Here is a 16,278-nt window from a genome sequence, read left to right as displayed (position 1 = left end):
AGGGTACAACAATGTCACAGGCCCATATATAGGGTACAACAATCTGAGCCTTTTGGTTAATGACCCTGATATATAGTTGTTTAAAGATATTAACATATTTGACCCCTGTGACCTTTAAAGTGGGTCAAGGTCATTCATTTGAACAAACTTGGTAGAGCTCCATGCCAGTATCCTCTGTGCCAAGTATTAGCCCCCTAGACCTAGTATTTGAGAAGAAGTCGTTTGAATGAAAAGTTTACGGACGGCGCACGGCGCACGGCGGACGACGACGGACGAAGCATGATGACTATACAAAGTAAATAAAGTGAAAAAGTACGCACGAGAATCCTAGCTACATGTAACTCTATAGCATCAGATCTTAAGTCCTATTGCAGACTGCTGAGGTGATAAAAATAAAATGACTCCCTTCATTGTCTGATCCACAAAATAGTAACATTTTTATAAGATGACTTTGAAATAAACAGAACTTTGAAACAATAATTGTTTTTCTTTCATTGCAGAAATAGATGACAGTAAGAGTTACGTCCCTTTACTAAAGAGTTAGCTATTCCTCATCATATTTGACCCATTCGGAAATAAAAAATGTCATGGGAATATTAAAGTTAGGTAAAGCCCCGGCACAGATGGTTTTAGTCACCATATGTTACTCCATATTGCTAAAACTATATGTAAACCTGTATTTGCTATCACAAAATTTGTAACATTTTATTAGAGGAGAGGGCTTCAATAAGTTGTTATAGCTCGTGTCACGTCCTTTGGTTTATCTTAAGCAATAAACATGTCCAATGGAAATAAACTGTTACATTTCTTCTAAGGAATCCCAGCCGGGCAGGCGACCCCTACCTTTTCACGTGTCGATCCGATACTCGAACCCCGGACGGCAAGGTGAAAAACGAGTGCGATTTCACTGCGCCATCCGACCACCCTATCTGAATACCCATGGTTTGTAATATTAACGCTGTGAATATATATAAACATATGTTCTCTGAAAGGCATTAACGTTATGGTAACTCAAAGAATAAAAATACTAAAGGATTTGCTTGGGGAAAGTGGAAAATCAGGAAAACAGAGGATGACGTACTTACACCAATTGTCCATCCATTATTAATACCCTCTTTTGTGAAACCTAATTCCTACACACTGTTATTAATTAAATCCTAACTGCGACTAGCCTTAATGTGTCGATGGGAAGCGAAGACAGTGCACTTTTGTCCATACCATATTAGGCACGACAACGAACGCCCAATTTCAACATGGTGATGATACTCAGAAACGGTTTCTAATAAAAGCAGACACGGTTCGTTATTCGCTTTGTGTGTTAAATCGCAGTTTCTTACCTTCCTGTGTAATAATTGTAAATGGCAATGATAAGATTAATGGATTGTGTCTTCTATGGTATGCTATAACTTGTACCCATTCTATTTGTTTATTTGAAGCGATGAAATAAGTTCACACAGACAACTCTAAAACAATTTATTACAGCTACATAATGTACATTATAATCATGATTTATCACGCATGAAATAATACATAGCACGTGTAAGAACAATAAAAATGAAAATTGTGAAAGGCAAACATTAAGATTTTAAATATATGAATTTGCATAGATTCCATATATGGCAGGAGAACTGGTCTAACACATACATCGATATACATAGTCTTACACGGTAAAGATCTCCATGTGATTGTCGACATGAGACTCTTGGACTACAAGGTATGTTCTTTAACACTCTATCAAGAATGAGTGGAGAACATGTTCGTAAATGAGAGTAACTTGGACCTTTTCATCAAAACACTTATAATTAAGGATTTTTTGTTTACGAAAAAAATGCAGGCTAGACCATTCTCTGGTAATTAAAATATTCATTATTAATATCGCTTTCCAAGGATTTTCGTACTGATTTTATACCTTATCTATGTACTGATTTTATACTCCATCTATGTACTGATTTTATACTACATCTATGTACTGATTTTATACTCCATCTATGTACTGATTTTATACAATCTATGTACTGATTTTATACTCCTCATATACTAATTTTATACTCCTTATATGTATTTTATCCAGTACACATCTATGTACTGATTTTATATACTGATTTTATACCCATCTATGTACTGATTTTATACTGTACTGATTTTATACTCCCATCTATGTACTGATTTTATACCACATCTATGTACTGATTTTATACCCCATCTATGTACTGATTTTATACCCCATCTATGTACTGATTTTATACTCCTTCTATGTATATATATACAACATCTATGTACTGATTTTATACTCCTATATATATTTTATACTCCTTTTATGTACTATGTTTTATACTGCATCTATACTGATTTTATATACTCTCTATGTACTGATTTTATACTCCTTCTATGTACTGATTTTATACCCCATCTATGTACTGATTCTATACTCAATCTATGTACTGATTTTATACTGCTTCTATGTACTGATTTTATACTCCATCTATGTACTGATTTTATATAGGGTACAACATATACTGATTTTATACTATATGTATATTTTATACTCATATGTACTGATTTTATACTCCATCTATGTACTGATTCCCCATATATATATATACTCAATACTCCTATGTACTGATTTTATACTGCTTCTATATACCGATTATATACTATGTCTATGTACTGATTTTATACTCCATCTATATACTGATTTTATACCCCATCTATGTACTGATTTTATACCCCATCTATGTACTGATTTTATACCTCATCTATGTACTGATTTTATACTCCTAGTACTATGTACCCTGATGATATATTTTATACAACATCTATGTACTGATTTTATACTCATCTATGTACTGATTTTATACCCCATCTATATACTGATTTTATACAACTATGTACTGATTTTATACCGGTATCTATGTACTGATATATATACAACATCTATGTACTGATTTTATACCCCATCTATGTACTGATTTTATACTCCTTCTATGTACTGATTTTATACTCCTTCTATGTACTGATTTTATACTCCTTCTATGTACTGATTTTATACCTCATCTATGTACTGATTTTATACTCCATCTATGTACCCTGATATATACCCAACAATGTACAGATTTTATACCCCAGGTATGTACAATTTTACTACTACAACAATATGTACAGACTGATATATAGGGTACAAGGATCTTTAATTTCATCTTCTGACATTAATCATTAAGTTTTGTGGCGCTTTATATTTGTTGAATTCATAGTAACTGTCAATCCACATAATGATTAGAAAAAGCCTGAAAAAAAATAAGAAGGAAAAAAAAAAAAAATCCAAAAAAACAAAAACAAAAAAAACCCAATTTTTTTTTAAAAACATCAAATTTGAGACCAACAAAATGATATGATTTGACAGCATTACAAATAACAAGAAGTCATTTTAACTAGTCTTCTGAAACATTTTAATTTTTCTTTTTATATATTTTGCTTCAGAAATGTTGGTCAACATTCCGTAAGTAGATTTGACAATATTACAAATCTTTTATTTGTTGAACACTAGGTTTGATGTGATCTCTCAATTATATTTCTAGATCATCTTAAGTTCCCCCTTCCCAAAATCAAACATAATCAAATCTTTCATCATTTGTAGGCATTTGCTTTGTGTTTGGGGAGAAAGTTGAATCCCTCTGGGACTGGACCAAGCAACATCTCACTAGAAAAATAAAATAAAAACAAAAATCAATTCAGAAACATTACCATCTCTAGCCTTATAACTTCCTAAAGACAGCTTATTTAGTTGTCAAACTTGAGGATTTAAAAATTGCTGAGTTGGTCCCCAGACAAAATAAATGAATCACAAGTAGCTGTTTCAAGACAGTATTGACCTAATGATCCACTGAAATTGGTCTCAAAATGACCAGGGTGATTCTTTTCCATATAACTGAATTCACTTTTCAATAAACATAGAGTGACAATTATATTTCACTATTCCATATGGTATTTATACTCACTATGAACACGTACTGGTGCCAATTCCATGCTGATGAAATATTAATCAAATCCTACCTAAAACTTATTTCCTTTATTCAGTGGTGTTTCAGTGTTTGAAAATTATCATTTTTTAGTACAGCCGAACCTCATTATCTCAAACTCTTATGACTCGAAACCCTGTATAATTGAAAGTGTTTCATCAGTCTCTGCCAAACTTCACACTAAACATCTGAATTAGGTTAAACTGAATACTCAGATAACTTGAAGTTTTCCTATGGTCTTGCTGACTTCAAGATAACTGGGTTTGACTGAAGTGGTCGTTACTTTTGTGTGGTTCTAATTTTCTTCACATTTGCTGTTATATGTTATATGTTCTATGACAAACACAAATCACGGATCTAGAGAACATTTAGTCCAATGCAGATAACACAATAACCATATCAAAACATTCCATACTCTATCTATATACTCTCTCTCTATATATATATGTATATAATCTATATACTGATGTTTTACTCATTTTATACTCCTTCTATGTACTGATTTTATACTCCATCTATGTACTGATTTTATACTCCATCTATGTACTGATTTTATACTCCTTATATGTACTAATTTTATACTCCTTATATGTACTGATTTTATACTCCATCTATGTACTGATTTTATACCCCATCTATGTACTGATTTTATACCCCATCTATGTACTGATTTTATACCCCATCTATGTACTGATTTTATACTCCTTCTATGTACTGATTTTATACCCCATCTATGTACTGATTTTATACTCAATCTATGTACTGATTTTATACTGATTTTATACCCCATCTATGTACTGATTTTATACCCCATCTATGTACTGATTTTATACTCCATCTATGTACTGATTTTATACTCCATCTATGTACTGATTTTATACTCCATCTATGTACTGATTTTATACTCCTATGTATAGATGTTTTACCCCATCTATGTACTGATTTTATAATCCATCTATGTACTGATTTTATACTCCATCTATGTACTGATTTTATACTCCATCTATGTACTGATTTTATACTCCATCTATGTACTGATTTTATACCCCATCTATATACTGATTTTATACTCCATCTATGTACTGATTTTATACCCCATCTATGTACTGATTTTATACTCCATCTATGTACTGATTTTATACACCATCTACGTACTGATTTTATACTCCTTCTATGTACTGATTTTATACTCCTTCTATGTACTGATTTTATACTCCATCTATGTACTGATTTTATACTCTTCTATGTACTGATTTTATACTGCTTCTATATACCGATTATATACTCCTATGTACTGATTTTATACTGCTTCTATATACCGATTATATACTCTGTCTATGTACTGATTTTATAGTACATCCATGAACTGATATTATACTTTATCATGTTCTGATTTTGAAAGACATACAGATGAAATAAGACCATTGAAAATTAATCAATTTGATATTTGTGTAAAATGATATACAAAAATCAATCCCATGAAATTCTAAAGATTTGTTTCATCTGCAAATTTTTTATTACAGCTAAAAAGCCAATGATTACAGTATTTTGAAATGAGAACAGGTTTTAAAGTAAAAATCAGAAATTTGTAGTATCAAGTTTTATTAGCAGCGAGTTTTATCACTTGTCAAAATAAAACTTTTAAACGTGCGTAATTTTTTTTTTCTTAGCACGACACTAATTAAATATCTTTCTTTTAAAAACTTGATGTAAAAATGATCATTAAGAAACCTATCACACCAAACTCTTCCATTAATAAAAATGTCAGTTTAAAATTTACTTCAAAATATGATAACATCCTTAATGTGACAGGCAGACACAAATTTATCTAGATCAGTCATCACACACATACCTAATCTTAATCCAATCGCCACAGTTGGAGCTTGCCAACAACGTCTCCAGGTCATTACGACCTACATAATATGGTGGCCTCTCGTTGATCTTCTGTGGCAGCTGATCCAGCACGCCAACTGGTATGTACCTAACAGCAACAAAAGGTTTCAGACATACAATTTTTTTCAAATATCAATATTTCCAGACATCTTTTTTTACTTTTACAATTTTAAGAAATTTTCTTTTGAAAAGACTCCTTTTCTACATTTTATTTATTTTCACATTTCAAGCACAAATTACTATTAGTTTTTTTTTTCAATTTCAGTCAAAACACTTGATTTTACTTCAAAGTTTATGACATAAACACTTACAGATTGGCAGTTTGACTAGGACATTTGAAAACAGCTTTAATATCTAACACATCAGTAGGTATACTTGCTTTGAAATGCTATTGCCCTAAGAGAGTGCATTTCTTAATAGCTGAAATTCAAAAAAAATCAATGAATGATGATAAATGCTAGTTGGAAGCAGTACCTGGACTTTGGAGATATAAAATCTAAAACATATCAATTCAGAGCAAATTCACATTACCTGTACAGGAATGACAGCCATTCCAGAAGAAACCTTCGAGTGTTTTCCACTCCCTGGTGATCAGAGCCCCAGTGTTCAAGTCCATAGTTCACATAGGATTTCAACATGTCAAACCTCTCGTTAGCCGAAATGTCCCAGTGGCGTCTCTCCTTCATCTCTGTAAAAATCCACGGTTTGATCAGTGCTCCCCTGGAATACAGAGATGTATTCGTTAATGATAAAATACTTTTCTTGTGAAAGGAATTGCGATGTATGACCTCAAAAATGTCTTTGCCAATTGCAGACTTATTCCTATAATAGCCATCTTGGATTCCATGACAGTATTTGGTCTAACACCTGAGTCAAATTTTAGTTTTTAACAAATGACAAGCAAAACTGTAACAAAACTGCTTTACCCAACATCTAGCATATAGATTAAAGCCTGCAGAGTACTGTTTGTAGCAAGTGTGGATTTAATGGAACATTGTTGAAATTTGAACTAATCCAACTCTTAGGGCCCTGGGCACTGAAGTTTTCAAAACATTGTTAAATGGTGGACTACTGTGACGATTATAGAAAAAAAATTAGCATCATAAAAGATTTTAACCACTCTGACTTTAAAAGTTTGTAAAGCATATTCATTTTAATATGTTTAGTAGCTTTTTTTTCCCCAGTCACTAGCATGCTGCTGGGCCCAAGCTTCCCCTCTTGAATATTGAAAGAAACCATTTTCAGATTTTAATATAAGTGATCCTTGTCACCATGAAAGCAGTCATTCACTTTAACAAGCTATTTGTCTAATATTACCCTGGACCTCTTAGTTATTGAGAAGTTTTTTGAAGATTTCAACATGTTCGACCCTGTGACCTTGAAAGTAAGTCAACATCATTAATTTGAATAAACTTTGTAGCCATTGGTCCTAGCATTCTAAAGGCCCAATATCAGACCTCTGGGCCATTCAGTTGTTGAGAAGAAGTTGTTTGATGATATTAACAAATTTGACTCCTAAGGCCTTGAAAATGGGTCAAGGTCATCCACTTGAACAAACTTGGTAGCCCTTCATCCCAGCATGCTTCAGGCCTAATATCAGATCTCTGGGCCTTTTGGTTATTAAGAAGACATTGTTTGAATATTTTAACACATTTGAACCCTGTGACCTTGAAAGTCAGTCAAGGTCAAAACATTTTATGTATAAATGAAAATATTTTGATTTTTAGGCTACTAATACAATACTAATTTCAATTTTCTCATAATTTAAATTGCATTACTAATTAATATGATCAAATGTCACTACAGGTAATGGATTCTGACTTCCTATTTATAAAGCAACTTTGATTAGAAATATTAACACCTAACACATACCATTATTTTAACAACTTTTGGATAATCTTGCTCTAAAATTTTGTGTTGAATATCTAAATAAGGTCTTAAATTGAGATATTGTAAGATAAATGTATGAGAAATAGGAATCATCATTGAAGCCTTTTCCTAATTTACAATTGATATGTGTGGAATTAAAAGTTAACATCATCAACACTAAAAACATCTACGTTGGTTACCTGGCAACCATTCCTCCGCTAGCATTGGTTTTAAGACAAGCATCTAGGTCTTCATACGATAACAGGTCCCCGTTACCTAGACAGGTCAAAATCACAATGATATATAAAAAGTTAAGGTAATCTTATAAATGCACAGGACATACAATCATGCGCTCACCAATACTCAATGTAGTGAAACTTTGGTATATAGACAAGACACCGAATAGTACAGCAACAACGAGCTATTGGTACTATACAGATGAAATACCCATATCTTGTCACATTTTTGTCTTGTTGAAAATATCTTTAGCTTTAAGAGAATTCAGTTAGAAACACAAACAAGGGATCCTAGAGGGATCTTGATGCCCACCATTGTTTGATCTTTTTTTGTTCTTTGAAAGTTGAATTTTTTACCTTCTTTTCTTTTCTCTTCTCTGTTTTTGTTCTTAATGAGAAATTTAAATATTTCTTCACAGAAATAGTGATAATAATCTTCAATTGCCAAATCTAAGATGGCTGCCTGTTGGTTTTTGTTTTTGTTTTTTTTTTCCTGATCAGTCCCAAAATCAAACTGGTACAACTAGGACCAAGTGGAGCCAATATAAGAAATTAGAGAGAGATCCATCATGAACTTCTCAAGAAATAGCAAAAACAAACATTCAAAGTCAAAATCCAAGATGTTTACAAATGGATGAACAACGTACCATGGTATAAAAAGAATATTCATTGTGCAATCAGTACAAAAAATATTTTACCACAATTTTATATTTTCATTGCCATCGTTTAACCCATTTTGCACTCTAAATCATTATCGAATAATGACTTACCAAACACAGGCATGGGGCCGCCTAGTTTTGCACACTCATCAATATAATCCCAGTCAGCCAGTCTAGTGTACCTCTGTTCTCTGGATCGCCCATGGATCTGAGAAAACAACAAGGATGAAGGGCTGCATGGATACATATTCTTATGATCACATACACTTAAATAATCTGAATGACTCCTTGTTTCCACATATAAAACTACAGCAAGAGATTATACTGAAATTTGAATTTCTGTTCACAGTTTTGACATTTCAAAAAAGTTTGCTCCAATCTTTCAAAATATCAAGTGCAAGTACCTAGAATTAAGTTATTGGTGGTCGTGATGTGTGGTGGTAATGCTCTTGACCTTTACTTAGCTGTTCAGGGATTGATTCCCCAAGCAGATGTGAAAAGGTTAAGGTTCCCTGCCCGAATATGTGGGTTTTCCTGGGTACTTCAATTTCCTCCCATGGTAAGACCCCTCACACTTATATCTACACAAGAGTGATTAGTAAAAAGTGAGATTACTTGTTTCATTTTTTTGATCAAAGGAAATTACTGAAGTAATTGACTTGAACAATTTATCATCAAAACATTACTTCATCACAGAGAACTTGGCTTAACTTCACTACTGTAAAACAATCTATCACCTTCTATAGGTAACTCTCTGGAATTTACACTAAGGTTACCTTTACCTCTATGTCAGACACATAGACTAGGTTCAGGCTCTGGATTTCATTTCACCAAAATCAAATTGAAACAGGATGTTTGTGCAAAAACAAGTATCACTTAGCTACATATGTTAACCATGTAGATCGAAATATACTTAACTCATATGGTTTTCTTTATTTAGAATAAAAGCAACTTTATCCATTAAGCAATTTCTATAACTATCAAAAATACATTTGAAGTCAATTTACCAGGTAAATATGATTATATTTTTTTTAATATTGGCCATGGCCTGTGTATATACTTACTGTTACCAAAGAAGCGCCCCATTTTCTGAGTTTGGGTATAAGGTAATGGGCGACATTTTTATTGTCAAATATTCCGGTCCTCATCTTCACAGTGAGTGGGATGTCTAGTACAGATTTCATACAGCGTACGACCTGCTCAAACTTGTTACTCTTTCCCATCAGTGCACACCCTTCACCCTGTAACATATAGAGCCAAGTTTACTCCTTTGCCAATTTTTTTTATACAAAATGCAAAACAGTCTTGTATCAATCATCTTTTATCTAGCCAATTAGAAGACAGAGAACATGAAAATAATAAAAAAAAATCACTGATCAATTCGTACATTCCAGTGATCACTATTTAGTCATTAAAACATGAGAATACTGAAGTTTCAATCCATAATATTAGCCAACCATTTTTTAACAAACTCTACAAAATGTGCAATCCTGTCACACAGTTGTGCATACGATACTGTATAGCACGTGTGTGCCCACAATTTGCCCACAATGTATGCATCAAGTTTTTTCACAACTGTAGATACATGATGTAATCTTTATATTTCCCGAATCATCAGAAGAAATACGTTTTAAAGAGACAGATTTCCCTGTTAATGACGTAAGACCTGTAGATAATTAAAAACTCACAAAACAATAACAATTTCAGAGAAAAGGAAAGCAAAGAGTTGCATATTCTATTTGAAGAAGGGAGGCAATACCTTTGTACACAAGTGACCAAATTTTTATCCTCATCCAAAATCACATGGACATTGCTTTTCTACATAATAAAATTTAACACAATCAATTAATATTATGTTACCTTCTTAAAGACAAGATCAATGGGACAACCACAGTTGAGATCAACAAAGTCCACAGATAACTCATCATTGATCAGTTGACAGCACCGCGTTAAAGTGTCTGGGAAAGCACCACAAATCTGTCATAAACAAAAAGCACATCATTTAAAAGAATTTACTCCATATCCACTGTTGAAGCCTGCCCCTCCCACTCCAGGAGGCTGAGAACTAATAATCACACAAAATTAACTCCCCTTTACCCAAGAATACTTCAGACCAAATTTTGGCAATATATACAAGAGTAGGATTTTAAAGAACTAGCAAAATTCCCCTTTTTGGGTCTGGCCCTCATAGCCCTTGGGGCCGAGAACTAATATTTGTATAAAATTTGTTCCCTAACAAATGGATGCTTCTGACCACATTTGGTAAAAATCTGTTGAGTTGTTCATGACTAGTAGACATTTTTAGAAATAGTTGACTGATGCTAGACACAACCCAAAGGCATAAGCTCACTAGTCCTCCAACCAGATGAGCTAAAAAAAATACATCACATATGTTCATTTTAAGTTTTGTTATGAAAGACAAGTCTTGAGCTGATAAATACAGATCTGATGGATCATTGTGTTTCATAGATAAGACTAACACTGCTAATATACCTGAGCTCCAAACAAATCCTCTGACTCATGACGTTTCAGTAAGGCCCACTCTGACATCTGTCCTTGGAGGATGTTAGTGGATAGAGCCATCTCACAGCATGTGATGTCCACTCCCATGCCTTTACAAATCCTCCGAAATGGCAGGTTACCAACCTGAAAATTGAATGCATAACTAAATCAATCATCAATCTAGTGATTTAGTAATCACAGGTTGTTTACCAATCTGACAGTTCAATATATTAATGCACTTGCTATCTTCGACGTTTTTATTCATGAATAATTTTTATCTTTGCCCCTGATGTACAGTTCAGAATCAATACTCTCCAACATGGTGTATCTGTATGTATGAATCTTAGTGAGAATGCAGCATATATTATTGTCTATGCTCTCAATATATGCTCAAAAAAAAAAAAAAAAAAAAGAGAAACCCAGTATATCAAATTCATACCAACAAGAAAATTATACTCATAATCATATACTTACTGTTGTTAATGGTGCTAAATACAGTTTATTGGAAAAGTCAATCTGGAAAAAATAGGAAAAACAACAATAATACTAGGTGGACATGCACAAAGTGTTTAGTTGCATGTTTATCTGGTATTATGAATTAACACTGTGTACAATATATATAAACCATTATTTGTACAGTGATAAAGGCATTGAAAGGAAAGTTTGATGATATGAAAATACTTTTAAAACAACTGTCAAAAAATGAATAAAGCATAATGATATGTTGGACATGAATATGCCAATGTCAGGCGTTTTACTTTCAACTATTAGTTTTGATTCACTTCCTTAAATATTAATTCTATGAAAAAGTGGAGTTTTAGTTCAAAAATACATAACTAATCAAATACTGGCTCCTCTTGACTGCAGCATCAAACCTTTAAAGTTGATCATATTACACCAACTTAATGACAAATGGGCCTTTACGGTCATCTGACTATAACGACTTATAAATGATATTATAGCTTTTCTGGTAGTGATAACAACTATCAAAACATTAAAACAATTCTAAATATCAGACGTAACAGCAACATCTTCTTAATTTCAGTTGCACATCATTCCCAAAAAATTTCTGCCTTATGGCCACAGAGGAAATAGAGAAGTTGAAAATGGGTTATTCAAGATAGTGGTCATATTTGATTTCAAACAGCAAAAATATAACAAAATTTGGTTTAGAGCATTTCAGGATCATTTTTGGCAATGTTGAGCTTAATCCCAAAAGTGGACTTTGAGATTTTTAGTGAATGCTATAATTCCTCAATCATGGCCTAACACCAATATTACAAAAAAAGTGAAATCCTTTTAAAAGTAATATTTCAAAACCACATCAATATGGCTAAAATGCTAACCTTGTTATGAGAATTGAATTTAAAAATTCAAGCACGGGTTTACAATTTGTCATATCAACAATAAATTCCATACCAATTTTTTCTCCTGTGGTCTCAGTCGTATGCCATCAGCATCTGATAAGCAAACTGATGCATCTGACTGTTTTGTATCTCTGCTATCACTGGACATGTCCAGATTTGTTGTCTCTGACACTGCTGTCCCATTGTCACTTTTTACTGCTGTATTGACTGAAGAAGAATCACTCATTTCTGTTTTCTGTACCTCTATACTGTCTCCGTTGTTTGCTTTACCATCAGTTACTGAATCTACTTTTTTCTTTTCTTCCAATTGTAGTTTTTCTTTGTCTATTCTATCTCTAACTTCTTTCTGTATCCGTGCAGTGTTTTTATTTGCTTTTTCAAAGTTGTATTTCTTTTTCCACAGTTTATGCTGCAGCTCTCTATCAAGAACGTTCCTAACCACTTTTCTGTTCTTCATTTCTTTATACAACTCTTCATTGATAATATTCTGGAAATCTTCCGTGATATGACTTTTGCCATAACGGCAGGATATTCCATATTGACATTTTCCATATTTTTCAAAAATGACACAAACTGGTCCTAAATCTTCTGGTTTTTCAGCCATAAATTTCTTAACATCATGACTGAACTTGCACTTTTCCCCAAAGCGACACTCCTGATCATGTAACACAGCTGGACACATCTTTTTAGAACTGTCCTGTCTTTGATGAACTGGTCGATTTTTGTTTCTGCCCTTTAGTTTTATCCTTTTACTAGGCGAAGGGCCTCCTTCACTATCTTGGGATGCTCCATTTTCTCTCTTACCTAGATTAACTAGAAAAGATTTGAAACTTTTGAGCCAACTATTATCTTCTTTTCTGCTTACACTAATTCCACAGTCAGTTTAAAAATTTCACACAAACAAAAAGTGACCAAAGGGAACATACCAATGAAATTCTAAAATATCTTTATCTATACGAATAACTGATGGTTGCCCACACAAAATGGTATTTGAAACTTAATGGTTTTACTGTACAGTAGTGGGAAATAAATCCAGATTTCTGTATGGTACATTATGATTTCCATCCATGACATACCTGTATCTTAATGTGTCATATGCACAAAATTATATTCTATTAATTCCCTCTTAACCTACTACTGTTTATGTATGCTATTTTGTTGTCACTTTAATCAACCTTGGCAATAAAAAACTACTGAATCACTTATGAGACATGACACCAAATGACCACCCAGAGAATAAAGGGAAGTAACTCTGTCAACAGAGGGACAGAGGAAAAGATTAAAAAATTATGCACATGCACGTCTGCCAACTTTCCCAATTAAGCCAAGTTTCCTGATTTTCACTCCTAAACTCCCAAACATATAGATCAAAACTGCGGTAATCATCTGATTTAAGAGATCCCTCTAGGTAGATCATAAGTAGCCTTGATATGTTTGTCAAATCGGAACAGAATCAGGTAAGGCTGGCCACATAATCAAGGCCTCTCTAGATGAGTACACTGCCCAATTATCTAATTAGTGTTACATAAGTTAATGCTCACTAATCACTTCCCTTGCAGGGAGCACACTTCAGTAAACAGCCAACTGTTCCTTATCTTATTAAAAGTAGACCAATGGTCAGCACTCTGAAGTGGCCCCTGACAAATCATCAATTAATAGTATGGTCACAAATCACTACATGTCGTCTGCTGGCGAGGTTACTGCCAGTTTTCACTCAAATTGGGCCGGTGGCAGCTCAGTGGCAGACACAATCTGTAGACGGGCTTGTAGACGCAGCTGAAGTTTTAAGAAAATGTGAAAAAATTTTGTCTGTCACCGCCCAATTTTTTCCAATTGTGCCTGTTGTAAGGGCGCAGAGTCAGGCAGGTAAAATTTGACAGCTGCCGGCCTATCACCTAACTACCACTGGCTGACACTCTGATGATGTCACACACCCCTCGAACTCAAGAAACCGCATGGCACCACCTGTAACCTGCCAGGCAGCCTTTAACTGACAGTTATTTATGATCACTTGTGCAGATTTGTAAAAAATTGACTGGCGGCATGTAACATTAAGAATTACTGATGTCTAAATATCACATTCTGACTGCACTATGAGATTGGGTCATTATACAGAAGATCTAATACTTATTACCTTTCATATAATGCCTATGCAATCAAATAACGCATTCAACTAAAAAATAGGTTGAAAGCAATCTTTATGATGTAACATGTACAGTGTGCAGACATTCCTCGGTAAATGCCAATAATTTAACCATATCAGTCTTTAAAAAACAGCCCAGTTGGCATCCTGAGTATAAATCAAACCAAAGAAGCATTTCTAACTTTACATTTTGAACAAGTTATTGTATGAACATTATCAAATACTATCAATGTGTAAAGACGTATAGATACTTAACAAGGTATACTTTGCGTAAAGATTTCTTCCCTAATAAAAACTAGTTCTAAATTTACTTTGAAGCATTCATACCCATGAAAACACAGCAGAAAAAATGTAGAAGCATATGTAATACACTTTAATTTTCCTTTATATAACTTCATAAAAAGTATTTGTCATGTTAAGATTAAATTTCCAAGCCTTACCTTCCTTGCTTGCTTCTAGTTTTTCTTTTGTTTTGCTTGAGAGAAACTCTTCAGAAATCTTAATCTTGTGGTCAAGCAACAAAAATCTGTAATAGTGATTATTAGAATGTACAACATCCTGCCACTAGAACTAGCAAAACTTTCGTCTCTAGCTCAACACAGGGGATATTCCCACTCGCGGAAGCTAGCAAGGTAACCTGTACTCTTAAGTTCTAAAGTAAAAGTTGCTCATAGACATTCAATTTCAATATAACCAAAATTAAGATATATTTTAAGTAGGGTCAATGCATGCATTAGGAAAAATTGATACAGAACTAAAGTTATTGAAAGATTTGATATTCTTACTCTGGTTTAATTTGTGCAATTCCTGGCTTATCAAGGATCTGCTTAGCTAAGGCATCTCTTTCAGCTTGTGTCCGGGTTTCCTCGTGATTAACCACGCCTATAGAGGCTCCGCTACTCTCCTTCAATGTGGACATCGTCAAGATATTTCTTCCTGTTGCAACGAAAAATGAAGTATCAATGCTGATCCGTACTGACAAAGAATTCCATCTAAATGATGTATGTATTTCACAGTATTTGTGGTGCATCTGCACGTATACATATGTATTTGTTAACATTCTACGTAGCATGATGAAATCAGAATGAAATATTTATATATATTACACCTAACATATGTTCAGTTTCCAACGTTGCTAAGACTACACTTTTGTCGATTCTTGACCAGCTTACTACAGTACAGAGAACGTACTTGAGAGCCAGACTACTCGATTGTTTACCTTTACACATTTGCAATATTACCTTTTCTGTCATATAAACGTTCATACAAAAAAGGTATGTTAATGCTTTAAGCAAGCATCAATGACACTTCTTGTTTCCCACCAAACCATTGAATGCAGTGAGCACTTTCAGTCTCATGCAACTTTCCCAACGTGGTTCGCAATCTATGTGCCGTAAAGAAGTCACTTCCGGTTAGACCACATTTCAAAGATAAACGTCTTTTTAGAGTGTAAATTTTAAGATAGTTTGAAATACCACTAAGTAATTTATCTGATTATATACCTATCTGTACCTTTTATTTTGATTTGTTGTATTTTACGACTTTATTTTTTTGTCCGTTTTTATAAAGGTTATCTCCCTTGGCACTTTGGCT

General features: G+C 33.5%; 1 protein-coding gene across 1 annotated transcript; it reads right to left on the bottom strand.

Moving 5' to 3' along the window:
• Window positions 1–3,434: 3,434 nt before the first annotated feature.
• Window positions 3,435–16,038, bottom strand: LOC132549206 (tRNA-dihydrouridine(47) synthase [NAD(P)(+)]-like). Its single transcript, XM_060213123.1, has 13 exons — window positions 15,927–16,038; window positions 15,471–15,621; window positions 15,126–15,211; window positions 12,595–13,355; window positions 11,650–11,691; window positions 11,167–11,319; window positions 10,534–10,650; window positions 9,738–9,914; window positions 8,785–8,881; window positions 7,979–8,054; window positions 6,441–6,629; window positions 5,869–5,997; window positions 3,435–3,697 (listed from the first exon to the last, which is right to left on the bottom strand). Exons 2-13 carry the CDS (start codon window positions 15,602–15,604, stop codon window positions 3,625–3,627), a joined length of 2,034 nt encoding a protein of 677 aa, XP_060069106.1. The 5' UTR covers window positions 15,605–15,621; window positions 15,927–16,038; the 3' UTR covers window positions 3,435–3,624.
• Between the last annotated feature and the right edge of the window lie 240 nt (window positions 16,039–16,278).

Source organism: Ylistrum balloti, unplaced genomic scaffold (genome assembly GCF_031769215.1).
Source record: "Ylistrum balloti isolate Yb309-2 unplaced genomic scaffold, AGI_CSIRO_Ybal_v1 Utg370048, whole genome shotgun sequence".
NCBI lineage: Eukaryota > Metazoa > Mollusca > Bivalvia > Pectinida > Pectinidae > Ylistrum > Ylistrum balloti.
This window is presented reverse-complemented; position numbering and strand designations above follow the sequence as displayed.